Raw genomic sequence first — 20,749 nt, forward strand, 5'->3', positions numbered from 1 at the left:
TACAAGTATGCCACAACATCTGGCTTTAAAATATGAACTTTTAAAACTGTGTTCACTTGTAATTAATTTGCTATTTCATAATAAGTTATATTTGCTGCTAACATAATTTGGGAAATAGTCAACAATACCAATTGAAGACTATATTGTCAAAACCCAATTTACTCATGAATTCCAGATAAATCTCCTATGCAGACCCTTTCACTTGGGGGGGAGGGGAAAACACCTCCCTCCACTACTAAACCAGGACTTTAGAATGCACTTATAAGTAAGCTAAGATCAGAGCAGTACAAGGATAAGACTGTTGTCTAGATAATGACTGCTAGCACCCTAAACAAAAATCACAACGTGACACACAACTGTTTAGCAAATAGACTTAAAGCTATACTTATGTGTGGTTAAGAAACATTTCTTTCAATTAAGCCAATGTGGTATCCCACATTTGTAACCTCTGAACTTGGGAGGCTGAGTTAAGACTGAGTTGGAGGCCAGCTGGGTGACAGCAGTGCCTGCCCCCAAATACAAAACACAAAGAAATGTAATATTCTACACCCCTCTCATTCCACGAATATCTCATATTTCAAATTAAAATGTCAGAAAATAGTTAAAATGCTTTGAAGGTATGTATGTACTACCAACACAGATATTAGCTGCTTTCTCAATTGTGTAAAATAACCACTTTTCAAAAATAATTTCAAGATTTAGGAATAAAAACCATATGATCCTAAGATGGTTTACAGTTTAATAAATACCAGCAAAAAAAGTTTCATCTCATATAAAGTCGCAATATCTAGAAAATGTTTCTCCTTCAAAATCACACAGACAGACACAAGGTGGTGAAAGCCAAACATCTGCAAAATTTCCAAACATTTTCTCAAGGTAAACACCTTGTCATTTGCTAACTCGTGTGAAGATATAGTAAATATGCTCTAAGTATTGCTAAACAAAAGAACAATGCCAATACTGTAAAAAAAAAAAGGGGGGGGAGGGTCATAACTGATATCATGAGTAGGTGGCAGGAATAGTTCCATTATCATCATTAATTATCATTTGGAAAGTTTGCTGCTTGATTTCTGTCACCAGCCACACAAAAATATTAATTTCTGGGGCTGGGGATATAGCCTAGTGGCAAGAGTGCCTGCCTCGGATACACGAGGCCCTAGGTTCGATTCCCCAGCACCACATATACAGAAAACGGCCAGAAGCGGCGCTGTGGCTCAAGTGGCAGAGTGCTAGCCTTGAGCGGGAAGAAGCCAGGGACGGTGCTCAGGCCCTGAGTCCAAGGCCCAGGACTGGCCAAAAAAAAAAAAAAAAAATATTAATTTCTGAGATAGAGATCTTTAACCTCCTTCCATCTGTCAAGTCCAGGCTACCCTGTCAAGTCCAGGCTACAGCTCACATTAGACAAGCATCCCACCACTGAGTTATATCCATAGCCCTCAATATATACTTCATGATTTCTTTTAAAATATGAAACCTGAATAAATACTAAGATTGATTGATGTTGCCAGTGCTGGGGCTTGAACTCAGTATGAGTGCTGTCTCTGTGCCTCTTTGTGCTCAAGGACAGTGCTCCGCCACTTGAGCCACAGTGCCACTTCTTTTTCTGAGTATTTTATTGGAGATAAGTCTCACAGACTTTCCTGCCTGGGCTGACTTCGAATTGTTATCTCAGCCTGCTGGAACAGCTAGGATTTGGTGACTGGGCTTTTTTTTTTTTTTTTTTTTTTTTGCCAGCCCTGGGGCTTGGACGCAGGACCGGAGCACTGTCCCTGGCTTCTTTTTTGCTCAAGGCTAGCACTCTACCTCTTGAGCCACAGCGCATTTCCAGCCTTTTCTGTTTATGTGGTGCTGAGGAATTGAACCCAGGGCTACCAGCATGCTAAGCTATCGCTAAGCCACATTCCCAGCCCTGATTTTTTTTTTTTTTTAAGAGTTTGAATCACGGGGCTGGGGATATGGCCTAGTGGCAAGAGTGCCTGCCTCGGATACACGAGGCCCTAGGTTCGATTCCCCAGCACCACATATACAGAAAACGGCCAGAAGCGGCGCTGTGGCTCAAGTGGCAGAGTGCTAGCCTTGAGCGGGAAGAAGCCAGGGACAGTGCTCAGGCCCTGAGTCCAAGGCCCAGGACTGGCAAAAAAAAAAAAAAAAAGAGTTTGAATCACTTCAAAAATCTTATACTGGGGCTGGGAATGTGGCTTACTGATATAGAATGCTACTTAGGATTTTTTTGGTTGCTAATTGGAGATAAGGGTCTCATGGAATTTCCTGTCCTGGACTGGATTTGAATGATGATCCTCAGATCTCAGCCTCCTGAACAGCTATAGTCACTGGTGGCCAGCTTGAGTTTTTCTTCATTAAATAAATCAATGAACAGTTTAATAAAGCCCATAGGATATAAAGTCCTAGTTCCCTTTTTACTGTGTTGTATAAAAGCAAGGTGTCACGTAGGACAGAAAAAAAGTAGAAAGTACAATGCCATGAAATAAATATTAATACTTATGTTTTTAACACTTTTTACTGTTAATATCCCTAACAAACCTGTATTTTACTTGGTCTACTTCTTGTTCTTAGCCTAATGAGACAAAAGAGAATTGCAGAGTGCCTTCACCTGTGAAGACAGAAAACTTCATATTAATCAACATAAGAACCCCCCCCCCACTTGGATGTGGAATATTTATTCCTAGACTAACAAGTACTCATTTATGGAGTTATCACAATAAAATTCCTCCCTAAGCTACTCATATATGACAATAAAGGTATATAAGAGAATTTCTAGTGCCTGTCACTTAGGCACAAAATCAACAATACGTATGCTATAAAAGTTATTATAACAATACATGCTTTTGGGGACTGGGAATATGGCCTAGTGGTAGAGTGCTTGCCTTGTATACATGAAGCCCTGGGTTTGACTCCTCAGCACCACATACATAGAAACAGCCAGAAGTGGTGCTGTGGCTTAAGTGGTAGAGTACTAGCTTTGAGCAAAAAGAAGCCAGGGACAGTGCTCAAGCCCCAAGTTCAAGCTCAGGACTGGCCAAAAAAAAAAAAGTATGCTCTTGACCCTGTCTAGAAAACAAACTTGACTTTCAATTCTCAAGCAAAACCAATGGTTTTGTACAGAGAGGGATTTTGCATCTTTTAAGAACTTAACATTTTACTTTCCTGGCCTCCACAAATGTGTACTGTACTACCCTGAGTTCACACACAAAAATTTGGAGCCCAAATGCTTTTTACATAAATCCCAGATCTAGTTCTGTGACCTTGTACAAATTAATGCATGTTCACTTTCTCATATATAAAAGAGAATAAAAGTAACACCTCTGTGTAAGAGTATAAGATCTGGGGCTGGGAATATGGCCTAGTGGTAAAGTGCTCGCCTCATATACATGAAGCCCTGGGTTTGATTCCTCAGCACCACATATATAGAAAAAAGCTGGAAGTGGTGCTGTGGCTCAAGTGGTAGAGTGCTAGCCTTGAGCAAAAAGAAGCCAGGGACAGTGCTCAGGCCCTGAGTTCATGCCCCAGGACTGGCAACAACAACAACAACAAAAAAAAAGAGTGTAAGATCTGATTATAATAAATTAGGTGACATAAAAACAAAGTGTCAACTGGGGAGTCAGCGGTTCACTCATATAATCCCAACCTCTCAAGAACCTGAGATCTGAGAATAGAGGTTAGAAGCCAGCCAAGGTAGACAAATCCATGAGACTCTTCCAATTAGCCAGCCAGCAAAAAAACTGTTGGAAGAGGAGGTGTGCCATAAATGGCAGAGTGCCAGTCTCGAAGTCTTGAACAATGAAGTGAAGGAACAGCACCCAGGCCCAGAGTTCAAGCCCCACAATGACCAAAAGAAAAAGGATTTTATACAACATTCTTTGTGTATCAACTGTAAGGCCATATATATATTTCAAGCCAGAATTAAATTTTAGTTTCATCATATTTCACCAGGAGTCAATTTTAAAAAACATATTTAGGGGCTGGGAATATAATTTACTACTAACTCAGCATTCTGAAGGCCCTGGGTTCAAACCCATCACCACAAAAAACAGTGAACAGCAGCCAAAAGAACCTGCCCCCCCCCCCCCCATCCACTCTTTGGTCAGGCACTGGTGGCTCATGCTTGCAATCCTAGCTATTCAGGAGGTGAAGGATCTCAGTTTGAAGCTAACCAGGGCAGAAAAAAATTGATGAGACTCATTTCAATACCCAGTAAAAAGCCAGAAGTGGAGTGGAAAAAAAAGCGAAGGGACAGAGACCCACCTCTTCTGCCAAACCTGGTAGCAACTTTTACAGAAAAGCACCAAGGGAAAAAAGCTGACTAGTTAAAATGGCTAAGTTAAACTTCTTCATCTATGACCAATATCTTTACCTCCTTATTCTTCCTTCAGAATGCAGCCATGACCTCCCTATTCCTTCAGCTACACAGCCATAATTCAACCCATCTGCCTTTCAGATGCCTTCTTTACATTATCACTCAACATGAACAAAACATTACTCATTTCATTTTCCTACTTAAAACTCCAACATTCCCTAGCACTTACCACATGCAAATTTTACTAGAGTTTTCAATGTCTTTTATATATATTCAACACATCCCAATTCTTTTGCCCCCTCCCCCCTGTATAGCAACATTTTTCAGAAATGTCTATTTGGCAGTCCATTTAGAGAGCGAGTTCAGTTTGCTTTGTAAAAATACAAAAAACAAGTGTTGGGGAACTAAACTATGATGAGCTAGGTGTCTCTTTTTTTAAGAAGTACCAGTAATTTTCTGAGGCTCTACTGCTTCCCCTTTAATCACAGAACGCTACCATACAAATCACATTTTATAAAAACATTAAAATTAGAAACACAAACATTTGTAGAACTGCAGAATCTACTCAAAACTGACTTACTCTTGGGGGCTGTTTTAAGGACCAAACTTAGGGCCTTGTACCTGGGTGGGTCTTTATCAATGAACTATACAACTCCCTGCCCTATACTGTTCTTATCTGAATTTTCTCTATGAATGAAATCTTCATTTTCACTGCAGTAGATATTCCTGCACAGGTGCTAATATATTCTACAAACAGTGTAAGTTCCTCTCACATGAATTACAGTACCAAAGGATGTTAACTATTTTAATACCCACAGAAGAAAAGTTTCCTAAGTTTTTTCATTAAAAATTTCAGTCTCTGTGCATAATGATCCAATAAGAAAAGTGTACTGCATACCTAAAAACTACATGTACACAGCACTTTATTTCCCTGGACAATGTTAGCCTTAGAATAACCACACATATGTTCCTTTTTCTTTTTTTTTTTTTGGCCAGTCCTGGGCCTTGGACTCAGGGCCTGAGCACTGTCCCTGGCTTCTTCCCGCTCAAGGCTAGCACTCTGCCACTTGAGCCACAGCGCCGCTTCTGGCCGTTTTCTGTATATGTGGTGCTGGGGAATCGAACCTAGGGCCTCGTGTATCCGAGGCAGGCACTCTTGCCACTAGGCTATATCCCCAGCCCCTGTTCCTTTTTCTTGTTTAGTCTGGCCCCAAGGCTTGAACTTAGGATCTAGGCACTGTCCTTGGCTAGCGCTATCACTTCCAGCTTTTTGCTAGTTAATTGATAAGAGTTTCATGGACTTTCTTGTCATTGCTGGCTTCCAATGGAAATGCTCAGATCTCAGCCTTTTGAGTAGCTAGGATTACAGGTGTGAACAACTAGTGTCTGGCCACATTTTTTTTAAACAGATGTGTTAATAAGAACATTTAACAATTATCAAATTCTTCTTTTTTTTTTTTTTTTTGGCCAGTCCTGGGCCTTGGACTCAGGGCCTGAGCACTGTCCCTGGCTTCCTTTTGCTCAAAGCTAGCACTCTGCCACTTGAGCCACAGCGCCACTTCTGGCCATTTTCTTGTATATGTGGTGCTGGGGAATCGAACCCAGGGCCTCATGTATACGAGGCAAGCTCTCTTGCCACTAGGCCATATCCCCAGCCCTATCAAATTCTTGAACTGAATACAGCACTATTTTTTCTCACTTTTAAATACTCTGCTCTTCAGATTGCAAGCTTATTCACTTGCATCGTAAGTCCTCTTATAAATACACCAGATGCTAAAAAATAAACACCAGAGTCTGACCTGTTTAAGTAGTGCTAGGATTTACATTTACCTTTTCTCATTACAAAACTAGTGCAGCCTGGAAGTATAATAGACTGTTCAAGGCCAGCCTGGGTTACCCTGTACTTGGTGAGACCCACTCTTAAACATATAGAAATGTAACAACGAACACAGCTGGGAATGTGGCTTAATGGTAGAGTGCTTGCCTAGCATGCACCAAGCCCCGGGTTTGATTCCTCAGTACTACATTAAACAGAAAAAGCTCGAAGTGGTGCTGTAGCTCAATAGGGAGAATGCTAGCCTTGAGCAAAAAGAAACCAGGGACAGTGCTCAGGCCCTGAGTCCAAGCCCCAGGACTGGCAAAACAAACAAAAAAATACCAAACAACAAAAAGAAAAAAACCCAACACCCCTCTTTGTATATAAAGTAGAAAAATAAAGTGATATACAAATGAATGTAATCTCAAGGAACTTTAGAAAAATATTAGGATATACAAATGTCAACATCCAGAGATAACATTTCGAACTTACTAGTCCTTTAAGAAACAAAAAGATCAAATTTGATAAAATTTTCTATTGTAGACATTGTATACTATAATCAATTTCGATTACCCTCTTAAAATACTGCACTAAATAGCTATATACTCATCTACATTAAAATGAGCAGATCCCCTAAATCAAAACCTTCTTAATTACAGAATACAGTTTTTTTTGGCAGTGCTGGGCACAAACCTAGCACCATATGTATGTGAGCCAAGTGCTGTATCAATCAATGGGCTACAACTCCAGCACAAATCTCAGACTTTTAATTTTTGTGTGTCAGTCTTGGGGTGTGAACTCAAGGCCTGAGTCCTGCTCCTTAGCTTTGTTTTCTTTTGAGACTGGGACTCAAATTCAGTACTGGATCAATTTTGCTCATTGGCTACCAATTGATCCATGCCTCCAACCCCCTGTCCATGAGCTTTTTTTTTTTTTGGCGCAAGGATAGCACTCTACTTGAGCCATAACTCCACTTCCATCCTTTTGGTGGCTGGCTTTCAATGGGTAGCCTCAGATCTCAGCCTCTGGCATAGTAGCTTAGGCTTATAGGGTTTGAGTCACTGTGACAGGCTGTAATCTCAGATTTTTTTGGTTTGGGATCCTGGGGATTGAACCCAGGATGTTGTATTTGCTAGGCAAGTGCTTTGGCACTAGCCACCTCCCAACCCCTAGTCTCAGAATTTTAACATGCCTATTAACATTTATGAGCATAAAGCTTTTGACTATATCCCCAAGACAAACTCCACTAAGTACAGACCTTCCATTTTAAGTACGTACATTTATGAAGGAATGACTCAATGAACAAGGGTTCTAGAACACATAGGCAGTACTTAAGATTACTTTGTAACTGATTTAACATCTACCAAATTAGATTTGAACTCTGTGATACTTCCAAATTTACATAAAACATCACAGAATCCTTGTTACTAAAATTTTATTTTGTCACTGACTTGGGTATACTTGGCCTAAAAATATCAGCATTAAATTAGTATGTTTAGACTCACTTAACATAAATGTTCACATGAAGACTGGTTAAATGCTTTCACATTAGTTGAAAATGCTATATATAAGCTGTACATAAATCAGAGTGAAAGCTCTTGATATGAAAGTTTCCTCTACGGGTAGCCAGAAGGTTTAGTGCCAACAGATTTAAAGAACATCACAAAATCTTCAAGGGTAAGTAAATGAGCTCTTTTTCAATTCTTACATAAGCAGCCAAAAGAATCTTCATGTGTTCAAAGTCGATGGCATTTAATTTAGTTCAAAAACAGTTTACTCCAGAGAAAAAGGAATTGTCAGAACATTTTTTTGCCTCCTCTACTAAAATATTTGCAAATTATGTCCATAGCTGGGCATTGTGCTACCGGCCTATAATTCTAGCATTGGGGAGGCTGAGACAAGAGTTCAAGGCCAAGTCTGGGATACATATTAAGATCCTTTCAAATAAACTTAAAAAATAAAAAATAGACACTGCATAGACTGACAAAACTGTTAAGGCTTTTGAAAGGGATTTTATTTTGAAAACTTCGATGAATAGCCTAAAATGTTTCTGCCAGCACATCCAGCTCTTCAAATTCACCTGGGAGAAAAAATACGGCATGCCATTTTAAAATCCCAAACCAAGCTGTAATACAGAGAATACAGTAGCAATGCAAAAATCCCACGACCACCACCTACGAAATCACGTTATTCCAAGAAATTATTCTAGAGAACAATTCTGAAAATATTAACTGTCCCAGAAAATGTTTAGCTGAAAACATATGTAACTGATCCAATAGGAATATTCCACAGAAGACTAGTTATCCTACAAGACCGAGCCACAGGGGAAGAATGAACAATTTCGGAGATAGTCATCCACCCTGAAAGTAAAACACAAGAGCGTGGCACAGAACTAGTAATGCAAAGAACGGTGCGGCTGCATCATGCTACTCCAAACCCTTTGTCTGGAAGCCGGAAGGTCCCACAGAACATGGTCCTGCCCAGATGAACCTGGACCAACGATGTTTTTCATGGAGAAAAGGAATGTGAGGGGGGGACTGACCCAACGCACAACGAATCCGCCTCCCGGAGTACGGGCTTTATCCACGACGCAATACGAAAAACAAGCGTTCATGTTTCATTTTCGGCCATTTTTACGAGATGGGGAGGGGGTGGGGGGGGAGTGTTGTTCTTCCAGATGTCTGGCTGAAATCGCGCGGGCGTCTGGGCAGGGAAAACGGGTGCTGGGAGGAGGGGGGGGAGGGGAGGGGGAGGGTGCTACAATGCGAAGGGCGAGGATGGGCTTGAAAGCTGCGACGCCAGGGAAAACAACAACAAACCAGCCACGTAGCTCAGAACAGAAAAGCTTTTCGGTGTTCGAAATCCTCCATTTTGGGGTCACGTTTTCAGAAGTGAGGTGGGGGGGGGGAGAGAGGGAAAGGCAAACGCACTCTCTTCGGGGGTTGGCGCTACCCGAGGCCTCGGCGGGCTCCACTACCCGCCCCAGACGGCAGGCCCCCAACGGACCGCCGGGTCCCTCGGGCCTCAAACGCTCCTCCCTCCCCCTCGGCGCGGGCGGCCCCGCGTGTAACGGACTCGCCGTCCCGCCCCCGCCCACGAGGCGCCCGAGACGCCGGGAGAGGGCTCGGCCGAGAAGCAGACCTCGGGACTCCCCACGTCCCCGCCACCTCCCACCCCCGGCTGTCCCGCGGCACCCCGGGGCCGCCGGCTGGAAGCGAGTCTTCCTCCAGAACCGCTCACCTCCGTCACCTGAGGAGGCTGGCTGCGCCGCCGCTGCGCTCCTAACATGGCGGCCGCCGAAGAGGCGGCTCACATACGCAGCGCGGAGGGAGGCAGAGCGGGCGAGCGGGAGCGAGCGAGCAAGGCGCGCCGCCGGTTCCCCCGCGGCCCGAGTCGCCGTCGCTGCCCCCACCGGGCGGACGCAGAGCGCCCGCGGACACCCACCCCGACTCTTACCCGCTTGGCGCCTACCTGAGGGAAAGGGAGAGGGGAAAAGGAGAGGTACCTCTCTCCCTGTGAGCGGGACGCGGAGGCTCCCACAATCCCCCGCAGCAACGGCGCTGGCAAGAGGAGGCGGCGGCGGCTGCAGCACAAGAACGAGCCCGCTCTCGCGAGAGCGCAAGCCCCACCCCCTCGGAGGTTCCCCCCCCCCGGGGGACTCGGCGCGCGCGCGCGCACACACGCACGCGCGCCAGGCTCCGCCCCCCCCCTTTGCGATGCGCGCAGGGGGCGCGCGCTGGCCTTTCGCGGCTTTCCTCCGGGATGCGGGGGCTCTCGCTCTCCCCTCCTCGGGGCTGGAGGCCGGAAGATGGGGAAGGGAACCTCCGCCGTCCGGTCGCAGCCCCGTTCCCCAAAAGGCTCCTTCCCGCGCGCGTGCGCCCCCGTGCGGCGAAACGCGGAACCTCAGGTGCGTCTTGGCGGCGCCGGGTCCCCAGCGCAAACCTAATTCCTACGCTGCGTGCCGCTGGCTGCCGGCGAACCGTACTTCGGGGAATTGATGCCATTTTCGCTGGATTTTTTTTTTTTTTCCAAGCAAAAAGGAATCGTCCCCCAGGGGAGTGACGCCCAGCCCGTGCCCTCGAAGGCCGCCAGCGAAGCCATGTGAGTCTCCTTTTCGCACAGGTAAAGGATGCCGCCCGCCCCGAACCGCTCACCGAACTCAGCCGTGGAGGGCGAGGCATTTTCCAGCCACCGTTCACGATGAGTAATTGCGGACTGCTCGCGGTGGGTGACACACACACACACACACACACACACACACACACAATCAACCTTGTAAATGACCGTCGGAAGTGGCGGCTACTGTCGAGAGAGGAGACGAGACAGGAAAAAGCTTTTGTGAACCTGTCAATGGTTTAAAAACAAAAACAAACGAGTACCTACCCCTGGAAGCTACTTAGACATTTCCTGAAGAATCTATAGCCATTAAAAAAAAAAAAAGTCTCAGCCAGGCAATCAATGGTGACTCGGGAGGCCGAGTTCTTGCTTTTTTTCCTCTGTCGGTTGCGGAACTTGAACTCAGGGCCCGGGGGGCCACCTTGAGCCACAATCCTCACTCTTGGGTTTTCTGGTGGTTCATTGGAGACAGATCTAGCGGACTTCTCTCGCCTGCTTCGAACCGTGGTCCCCTCGGGTCAGCCTCTCCGTCTCCCGAGTAGCTAGGATTACACTGGAGTGAGCCACTGGGACCCAGCCAGGAGGCTGAATTTTGAGGATGGAAGATCCCAGCAAGGCAGAGCTGGAAAATCTGTGATAATCTTTAACCGGAAAGGGAGCTGTGGCTCCAGTGGTACAGCTCTAGCCTGGAGCACAGAAACTGAGCCACAGCACCCAGGACCAGCACCCGCACAAACTCACGTTTGGCCGCAGAACGGGTGCAAATCTATCTAGAAAACAGTAAATTGCCGGTTGTTTTACCTCATTGGGAAGTGTTACCAGCTGGGTTATTTTAAGATTCAAAAAGGAAGACCTATCAGCGTTTGTCCTCAGGGAGCTTATATGAGACACACCGAGCCAATAAAAAGTGTATAGATCTCAGTAAACCATTCCCTCCATTCCCTTTCTTAGCACTATAATTACAATTTTTAACGTGCTTTGCTAAATTTTGTTTCTTCTTTACATTCCAATTGCATGAAAGTTTATGCATTGAAATCATTGAATGCATTACTATATAATGTAAAAAAAAGTGTATAGATGAGTTGGGGCAATCTGAACAATGAGACTCTTTATTCAGAAGCGAGTTTTTGTTTTTGTTTTTTGCTAATATCGGATAACCTGTGAAGAGAATGAGGCAGTAACTCAGGCATGAATATCATGTATGAAACCCAGTGCTGTCACAGGCAGCTTTTAGGAAACTGTGATCTTAAGGCTAAAGAAATAAGCTGGGAAAGTCAGACTAAAAGGACTGAGTGTATCAAGTACCCAATGTAGATCAAAAATGGGTTTTCTGTTACTAGGGGAGGGACATGAAATTAACTGGTGGTTAATGAAAGCTTAGCAAATGAAGAGAGGGAAAGGGCTATTGGCTAATGAATACTCAAATTGGAGGTAAATCTCAAGGACTTCACTTTAGTGGCTAGCTTTGACATGGTCTCAGCCTTCTGCATAGCTATAAAAGTTCAACTGCAGGGCTGGGGATATAGCCTAGTGGCAAGAGCGCCTGCCTCGGATACACGAGGCCCTAGGTTCGATTCCCCAGCACCACATATACAGAAAACGGCCAGAAGTGGCGCTGTGGCTCAAGTGGCAGAGTGCTAGCCTTGAGCAAAAAGAAGCCAGGGACAGTGCTCAGGCCCTGAGTCCAAGGCCCAGGACTGGCCAAAAAAAAAAAAAAAAAAAAAAAAAAAAAAAAGTTCAACTGCAACTCCCAAGTGTAAATGATACAGGGTAGCAGGCATTTAGTAAGATTCATCAAGAGCTGCCCTAAAGATTTAGGGCTGGGAATATGGCCTAGTGGCAAGAGTGCTTGCCTCGTATACATGAAGCCCTGGGTTCGATTCCCCAGCACCACGTATATAGAAAACGGCCAGAGGTGGCGCTGTGGCTCAAGTGGCAAAGTGCTAGTCCAAGGCCCAGGACTGGCCAAAAGATAAAAGTTAAAAAAAGATTTAGGGCTGGGAATGAGGGGTAGTGGTAGAGTACTTGCCTAGCATGCAAGAAGCTCTGGATTGAATTCCTCAGTACCACACAATTAAAAAGAAAAAGGTGAGACTTAAGTTGGCTTTGGGAGTTAAAAAGGAGAGGTGGCTGGGAATATGGCCTAGTGGTAGAGTGCTTGCATTGCATACATGAAGCCCTGGGTTCGATTCCCCAGCACCCACATTTTCTATAAGGCTAGAAGTGGCGCCGTGGCTTTAGAGCTAGAGTGCTAGCCTTGAGCACAAAAAAGCCAGGGACAGTGCTCAGGCCCTGAATACCAAGCACCAGGACTGGCAAAAAAAAAAAAAAGAAAAAAATTAGGAGGGGATCTTAATTCTCACTTTTCCCCACTGGAAACACTACATGCTGTGTACTTCTTTGGCTGAATGTCTTCAACTCTAGAGTACAACTGGCTGTCAAACCTCAATTGCAATATGTATGCCTGAAATGTTTGCATAAGGCTCTAATGCCATCTGGTGACTGTGCAAAGAAAAGTCAAGCTTTTTCAACTGAGAATTTTTATTGAAAATCAGCAGTGATGTGGCAAGTCAAAAAGTTACTACAAGTATTGACTAACGAAAAAAGGCCCACAGGGGGCTGGGAATGTGGCTTAGTGGTAGAGTGCTTGCCTAGCATGCATGAAGCCCTGGGTTCAACTCCCCAGTACCACCTAAACAGAAAAATGTGGCGCTGTGGCTCAAGCAGAGCACTGGCCTTGAGCAGAGGCCCAGGGATAGTGCTCAGGCCAAGAGTTCAAGCCGCAGGACTGGCAAAAAAAAAAAAAAAAAAAAAGGCCCACAAGAATACTATGAAACCTTTTAAGATACACCAATCACTTTATCACACTTGGATTACTTTTTGAGGTCTGATATGCTCCAGGGATAAAGACCTTCAAAGCAATTCCTGTTGAGACTGAAAGGTTTAAGTGACAAGCTAAATGATGTAATTCCAAGGCAATAATAGCTTTGCACCTGAGTCCCTGGTGAAGACAAATTGAGAGTAAAATCCTTTAAATCATCTGGTGATTATACCAATTATACAGATTTTTGGATATGTAGTTTTGAGGACCAAACCCAGAATCTTGTATGGATTAATCACACACCAACTCTACTTAGCTCTCTTCCTTATTTTTGTGGTGTCCCGGATCAACTTTGCTTTTCTGTTAAAGTACGTCTTGGCAAATCAATTAAATAGTGCCCAGGGGGGCTGGGGATATGGCCTAGTGGCAAGAGTGCTTGCCCCGTATACATGAGGCCCTGGGTTCAATTCCCCAGCACCATATGTAGAAAATGGCCAGAAGGGGCGCTGTGACTCAAGTGGCAGAGTGCTAGTCTTGAGCAAAAAGAAGCCAGGGACAGTGCTCAGGCCGAGTCCAAGCCCCAGGACTGGCCAAAAATAAAATTAAAAAAAAAAAATAGTGCCCAGTTTTGCTAACACCTCAGATTTGGCCATGAGGGCAAATTTGAATTAGTGGTTCCCAAAACTTGCACTTACAACTCAAGTGGAGAGGGGGTCTTGCATGCATGCCATTATTGCCCTTCTTAAAAGTGGAAGTGCGCCTTAAGCACCAAACACTAGTTCTGAGCTGAATAGTTGGCTTTTCCCAACACGTGTTTTTGACACAACCATGACCCTTAATCTCCCAAGCAGGATTACAAGGGTGAGCTACTTAATAGCTCCTGGTAGCACAGAACACCCCCAAGGGCACTTACAAAAGACCAAGCAATAGGTAAAACTTTGTTGAAGTAGCCTGCAGACTTTTTGTGCATATGTGCAAATACTAGGCTTTGAACTCAAGGTTTGGGCACATTTCCATTCAATGCTTGTACCGTTCCACTTGAATCACAGCTCCACTTACAGCTTATTTACTGGACTTTCCTGCAGAGGCTAGCTTAACCCCAAACCCTCAGGTCTCCGCCTTCTGAGTAGCTAGGACTAGATGATACCTGGCTTTAAGCACAGATTTTTATGCACTACATTTAATGCACTGGAATTAATTGCTTTCCAACAATTTGATAGTTCTAGTGTCTAGAGCTGGCCATAATGCCCTAATTAAGCACAGAAATCACTTTCACTACTTTTACGTCCTAATTAGTTGCTCTTGGCAGGTTGTTTTCCTTTGTGTGAATTCCTAAGCACTTAAGTTTTGTTTTCTGTCCCCTTGGGTTCTGCACAATTATCCCTCTGGGCTTTATTCTCCAGATTGAAATTTGAGACCTGATCCAAAATTTCAGTGTAATTAAAAAAAAAAATATCAATGTTGTTCATTGCAACCTAGAGCAGCAGGATGGAATACTGAAGTTGAAAAAAAAAAAAACAGAAAAAATGAGAACACAGAGGTTTAAGGCTCTCATCAGGGCCAGGCAAGCTTATTTATTTGGTTTAGTACAGGTTTAACAATCATTGATATAGTAAGACAGTGCGCATACCCAGCAATAACTGACTCCAGGCAGAACTATGACTAAAGTCTCAGTCCCTTTATCTCACCCCTTCATATAGTCCACTTGTCAGCCTTCTGAGCACTTGGTGAAGTGGCATTCCAACCTCTTATCCCTCTCCTAGTCTCACAGCTCAGCTTCAGAGTTCCCTACATATCCAGTGACTAAAAAAGGTAACAGGGCGTATGCATGCATACACACATACATATTCAGTCATGGGGCTTGAACTCTGCTTGGATGGTGTCCCTGATCTCTTCAGCACAAGGCTAGTGCCCTGCCACTTTGAGCCATAGTGCCACTTCGTTTTTCTGCTGGTTAATTGGAGATAAGAATCCCTGAGTATCTGGGATTATTACAGAAGTGAGCCACTGCACCCGGCTGGTAGTACTTATTAAATATATTCCCCAACTTACCTTTAAAGTTTTTCCTCTCACAACGAGAAGGGTTCTCTTACTAACTTCTGTTGTAGTTGGGCAGCATGAGTATACCTGTCTAATTTGTTTACATCACAGCACGGGGGTGGGGGTGGGGAAAGGATGATAAAGACAGTAGTGATGACTTTAAGTAGCTACTTTGGATGTTTTGCATTAGCAGTTTTTGCTAATACTGGAGTTTCAGCTCAGGGCTTTGCACTTGCTTGGCTTGTACCACCTAAGCCTTTGGTGGGTATTTTTAAGATGGGAGTCTTGAGGACTTCTGCTTGAGCTGGCCTTAAAAACCATTATCCTTTGGATCTGCTAGGATTACAGATGTGAGCCACTTGTCCCCAACTAATGTCTTCTTACATTTCTTCTTAGACTCACTAGGGCATAAGTTCCTTTCCTTAAAAAAAAAAAAATCAAGTCAATTAAGAAACCGTATTCAACTGCATGATTATGCTACTAAAACCTCAAAACAGATGGACACATACAAGCACACATAAAATGATTTATCTTTCAAAGCAGCAGCATAGGTGCCTCTATCATATAAGTAGCCCTACTATGTCAAAGAGACAATCAGCTCACTTAATTACCCTATGGGCTATTAATGACGTAAAACCATTTCTAAGGACACAGTGATGAAATGCTCTACTGGAATCTGAAGACTGGTTTTCTCTTAAGTGGAAAAAACAGGTATGGTAGCTCACACCTACCTGTTGTGATCCTAAATATTTGTGAGGCTGAGGCTCTAGGGCAGCCTAGAATGCAGTGACATGATAGCATTTATCATCTCAGCTACCATAGGAAGCAGAAAAATAGGACTGAGGTCCAGGATACCCAGAGGAAGACTCAAGATCTTATCTCAAAAATAAGCACAGCAAAACAGGCTGGGAGGCTCAAGGGTTGAATTACATTCCATAAATTGGTTGGCAAAAAGATATGGCAACAACCCACATGCCCCACTACAGATGAATGGATCCAAAAAATGTGGTACTTGTACCTAATGGAATTCTACCGTGATTAGAAATGATAAAATAATGACACTCGCAGGGAAATGGACAGGCCTAGAACAGAGAACGAGGGCACATGGTCTCCCTGATATGTGCATGTTAGGAATAGAAAGCAGGACCCAAAGTACCAATTCACAGGGAGACAAAAAAGGGGCGGGGGGGGGGGGGCTGCCTTGGTAGTAAAGCACTCAGAAGCAAAACACAAACTCTAAATTATATGTATATAAATTCATATGCACATAATTTAATATCCAAGATGTAAAGAACATCAAAGGTAAAGAAGCAAGACTTCTTAGCGATCAATCTTAGAGAAACGAATGGTCCCTATACCCTTAACTCACAAGATGTACACAGGTACACATTTGAAAGAAGCTGGAAGGACACAGAATGAATGTTAAGTAGGGGCAAAAATACAGTAGAAAGGGCCCAGCAGCTGCAACGAGCCCCAAGTAAAACAAAGTAAGCAATTCAAGGGCAGCAGGGAGAGGGGAAATTTAAGAGGAGAAAGGAACAGATTACAGGAATCAAGTTGGAAGGAATTGCTCTACAGTTACTAATCAGAGGACATAAGCATTACAAACTAGAGAAGATTGACAGTAAGGATGTTTATTTTAAATTTTGGCTTTTGAAAAGGACATCCCAGCCCCCATTTTCATCTTTAAAATGTTACTATAAAGGTCATATATAGAAGGATTAGTTGCCTAAGTCTGATGCCACCCCTTCCCTCGTTACCTTTGTCCCATTCCCACCTTCAAATTGTATAGTTTGGCTGCATTTGATCATTCTTTGTCCCTCCATTTTTGACCCCAAAATTTCTACCATTGATCCTTTTCAAAGAACAAAAAAGTCTGTTTGCACCCAGACTAGGAACAACTCCACAGGAGAAGTCATTCCACTCTCAGAGGTGCAAAACACTGCCCAAAGGCCCTTTGCCCCAACACCAAAACAGTGTATGGAACAAGCCTCAATAAAGACAGTGCTTGTTCTACCAACAGTGTAACACAATCACAGGCACCACAGTAGTCTGGATAGCTGACAACTGCTGGATTAATCACCAATGTCACATTCCTGTTTCATGCAAACACTCCAAGTAGGAGGCACACATTCTGGCATCACTAGTTGGATACTGATTGTAGAGTTCTTTCTATATATAAGAAACTGAGATCTAGCAGTGATCAAAGCAAGACATAGAACTTATGGGGGGCCATAATTGTTTCCGGGCAATCAATGCTCAAAAAGACATTTACCTTACAAGTGCACATATACACTGCATCTGCCACTGTTTTCTCTTTACGAGGGTGAAGATGTGCTCCGTTTTCAAGCCATCCTAAACGGGGAAGCAAGTAAGGTTTAGCGTATAGAATGGCTACAACAACAATGCACTATATACTTCCAAATTGCTAAATTGGTTAAAATTACAAAACCTATGAAAACAATGTGGCTGACCATTAGGCTTACTAGCTGTAGTTTCAAAAATTCCCACTACTTGCCTTTTTCCTGCATAATAGCACCACAATGTTCCCCTGGATGTCACAACTAGTCTCAAGAACGTACATGTAAAAGGGTATTATTCACAACACCTGTGTCACTCACTCAACACTTAGCTGAGTCCTTTTAAGGCAAAACCATCTAATAGAACAAAGCCTAATAGAATTAAAGCCTAACAACTCCTTGCCACCTTCAGCAATTCCTCCTGAGGAAGCTAGGATGTCACTTTGCATGAACCAGTGTGTCAGCTCTGGACAATATGCAGAATTACCAAGTGCTAAATGCTTGCCTAGAACTGAGGCATAACATTCTGAAACAAAAAAAAAATTACTACAACTGGCATTTTAATAGTACTGTCAAGGGATAACAGTCGTGATTACCTCTCAAAATCAGCACCGTAGGAAACCATTTGGTGTAAACCAACTGCACAACTCTTGGAGAGAGAAGGAAAGGGGGAGGTGGGGGAAAATGAGGGAGGTTACAAGTTTTAAAAGAAATGCATTCACCGCCTTACATATGAATCTGTAACCCCTCTGTACCACACTTGAATGCTTACCTCATATACATGAAGCCATGGGTTCAATTCCCCAGCACCAGTCTATAGGAAACAGCCAGAAGTGGTGCTGTGGCATAAGTAGCAGAGTCCTAGCCTTGAGCAAAAAGAAGCCAGGAACAGTGCTCAGGCCCTGAGTCCAAGGCCCAGGACTGGCAACAAAACAAAACAAAAAAAAGGGGGTCTGGGGATATGGCCTAGTGGTAGAGTGCCTGCTATGTATACATGAAGCCCTGGGTTCGATTCCTCAGCACCACATATATAGAAAATGGCCAGAAGTGGCGCTGTGGCTCAAGTGACAGAGTACTAGCCTTGAGCAAAAAGAAGCCAGGGACAGTCAGTGCTCAGGCCCTGAGTCCAAGGCCCAGGACTGGCAAAAAAAAGAAGAAAACAAAAAACAGAGCACCGGGGCTGGGGATATAGCCTAGTGGCAAGAGTGCCTGCCTCGGATACACGAGGCCCTAGGTTCGATTCCCCAGCACCACATATACAGAAAACGGCCAGAAGCGGCGCTGTGGCTCAAGTGGCGGAGTGCTAGCCTTGAGCGGGAAGAAGCCAGGGACAGTGCTCAGGCCCGGAGTCCAAGGCCCAGGACTGGCAAAAAAAAAAAAAAAAAAAAAAAAACAGAGCACCAACACAATGTCAGCTTAAAGAAGAAATTTGGTTGTAATCCTTCCTAACTACTGAAGAGGCTGAGATCTTGGTTCAGATACCGGTGAGACTCTTATCCCCAATTAGCCACTCAAAAACCAGAAGTGGTGCAGTGGATCAAATGATAGTGCTAGTCTTGTGCACAAGAGGCTCAAGGCCAGAATTCAAGCCCCACAGCCAACCACAACAAAACATTGGAATAGAGCGATAAAGGGTAAACAAATGCAGCAGTGGCATTCACTAGACCCTATGTGGAAAACGAAGCATACAACCTGTGGGTGAGGAAAAACTGGGAGAGCAAGGGAAGAGTTGACAATGCCTAAAAACAAATGCATTACCTGACTTGTGTGACTGTAACCTCTCAAAATCACCTTTATAAGGCAGTAACCTTGAGTAAACAAGCTCAAAGATAGAACCCAGGCCCTGAATTCAAGCCCCAGGACTGGCATCCCTGTTCCTGGAAAGGATGACCAGCTACTCTGGGCAATAGTGACCTACAAAGTATTGTTACCGTTTAATGAATTCAAGTCATAAAGACAGTCTAGCCTACGTTCCCTGACAGTGTTCCAAATGTTACAAGAAGCCCTGGGTTCGATTCCCCAGCACCACACACAGAAAATGGCCAGAAGTAGCACTATGGCTCAAGTGGTAGAGGGCTAGCCTTGAGCAAAAAGAAGACAAGGACAGTCCCTCCCTGGCTTCTTTTTGTGCAAGGCTAGCACTCTACCACTTGAGCCACAATGCCACTTCTGGCTTTTGCTAGTATAATATCTGTAGTGCTTCAAAATGTGTGAGAAGCTAATGCTCTGAAATCTTCCATTTCTAGCTGGTTTAAATGTGCCTTCCTCAAAAAGTTCAATCAGTTCCAATCAAAGCAAGCTGGGGGTTGGGGATATAGCCTAGTGGCAAGAGTGCCTGCCTCGGATACACGAGGCCCTAGGTTCGATTCCTCAGCACCACATATACAGAAATGGCCAGAAGTGGCGCTGTGGCTCAAGTGGCAGAGTGCTAGCCTTGAGCAAGAAAAAAAGAAGCCAGGGACAGTGCTCGGGCCCTGAGTCCAAGCCCCAGGACTGGCCAAAAAAAACAAAAAACAAAAAAAACAAAAAACAAAAAAAAAACAACCAAACAAACAAAAAAATTTAGGCAGGATCCAAAGCTTGACAAGAAGTTTTATTAAGAGGGGGGGAAAAAAAGAGCATTGAGTCCATCTCAGCCATCTTAACTGGTCTTCTTGCTTAGGTTGGCATGGGTTAAGTAGGAAAAATTAAGCCTTTGAAGAGGGCCTTTTAGTTGGTGATCTCCTTTAAGTTGTAAGGTCTGGCACTGAAGTTTTAGTGTTCTATTTGTCCTTCCTACTTCTTTTCTAGCCCCCCTTTAGTTGTCATGTTGGTTCTGGTTTACCAGCTTATCCTGGTGCCTGCAAGTTACATAGGCTTCAATCTCCTGACTGCCAGTTTTCTAATAACTCATTATCACTTTCAGTGAAAGCAAAATCTCTTGTGCTATCTGTAGGCACTAAAAACAACGAAAGCTTGACTTTTCTATGAACACACCCCTGGATGGCTTACTTTTCCTGTAGCTAATGTGTAATTCAGGTAATTTTATACTGCCCATACCTGTTAGACCAGATTGACACAGATGGTCTGGATTTTAGGTTTCCTACCCCAAGTCATGCTCTTGCAGATTTAATCTTAATGAATCAACTATGCTGACATCCTGGTATAGTTAACTACAGAGTTGGCATGAACCAGGCCCAGAATGCCAACCAGCTATTGGCTGTTGTTCTCCCAGCAGTGTAACACATGCCTAGGTACAATGTCCAACCTAGGCAGCTGCCTACAGCTGGGGCAAGAGAGATAATTGAGCTGTACTCACCTCACATGTTCCTGGAGCCCACAGCTGGCTACTCTGAAACCAA

General features: G+C 44.0%; 1 protein-coding gene and 1 non-coding gene across 8 annotated transcripts in view; both read right to left on the minus strand.

Moving 5' to 3' along the window:
• Matr3 (matrin 3) overlaps positions 1 to 9,733 on the minus strand; it is a 33,116-nt gene extending 23,383 nt beyond the window's left edge. The window contains exon 1 of one of the 7 annotated variants that reach the window (XM_048331235.1): positions 9,603 to 9,733. Coding sequence is in view for 2 of the 7 variants with exons in the window: in XM_048331238.1 (XP_048187195.1) it covers positions 9,372 to 9,419 (48 nt within the window). In the remaining 5 variants the exon portion in view is untranslated. Of the gene's footprint in view, positions 1 to 9,371; positions 9,539 to 9,602 lie in introns of those variants that run through there. The other 6 variants (XM_048331236.1, XM_048331240.1, XM_048331241.1 and 3 more) reach the window with 6 other exon arrangements.
• A 7,250-nt stretch (positions 9,734 to 16,983) lies between these two features.
• Positions 16,984 to 17,183, minus strand: LOC125340243. Its single transcript, XR_007208723.1, has one exon. It is a non-coding gene; the product is annotated as a small nucleolar RNA SNORA74 (small nucleolar RNA).
• Positions 17,184 to 20,749: the final 3,566 nt, after the last annotated feature.

Source organism: Perognathus longimembris, chromosome 22 (assembly GCF_023159225.1).
Source record: "Perognathus longimembris pacificus isolate PPM17 chromosome 22, ASM2315922v1, whole genome shotgun sequence".
Classification (NCBI taxonomy): domain Eukaryota; kingdom Metazoa; phylum Chordata; class Mammalia; order Rodentia; family Heteromyidae; genus Perognathus; species Perognathus longimembris.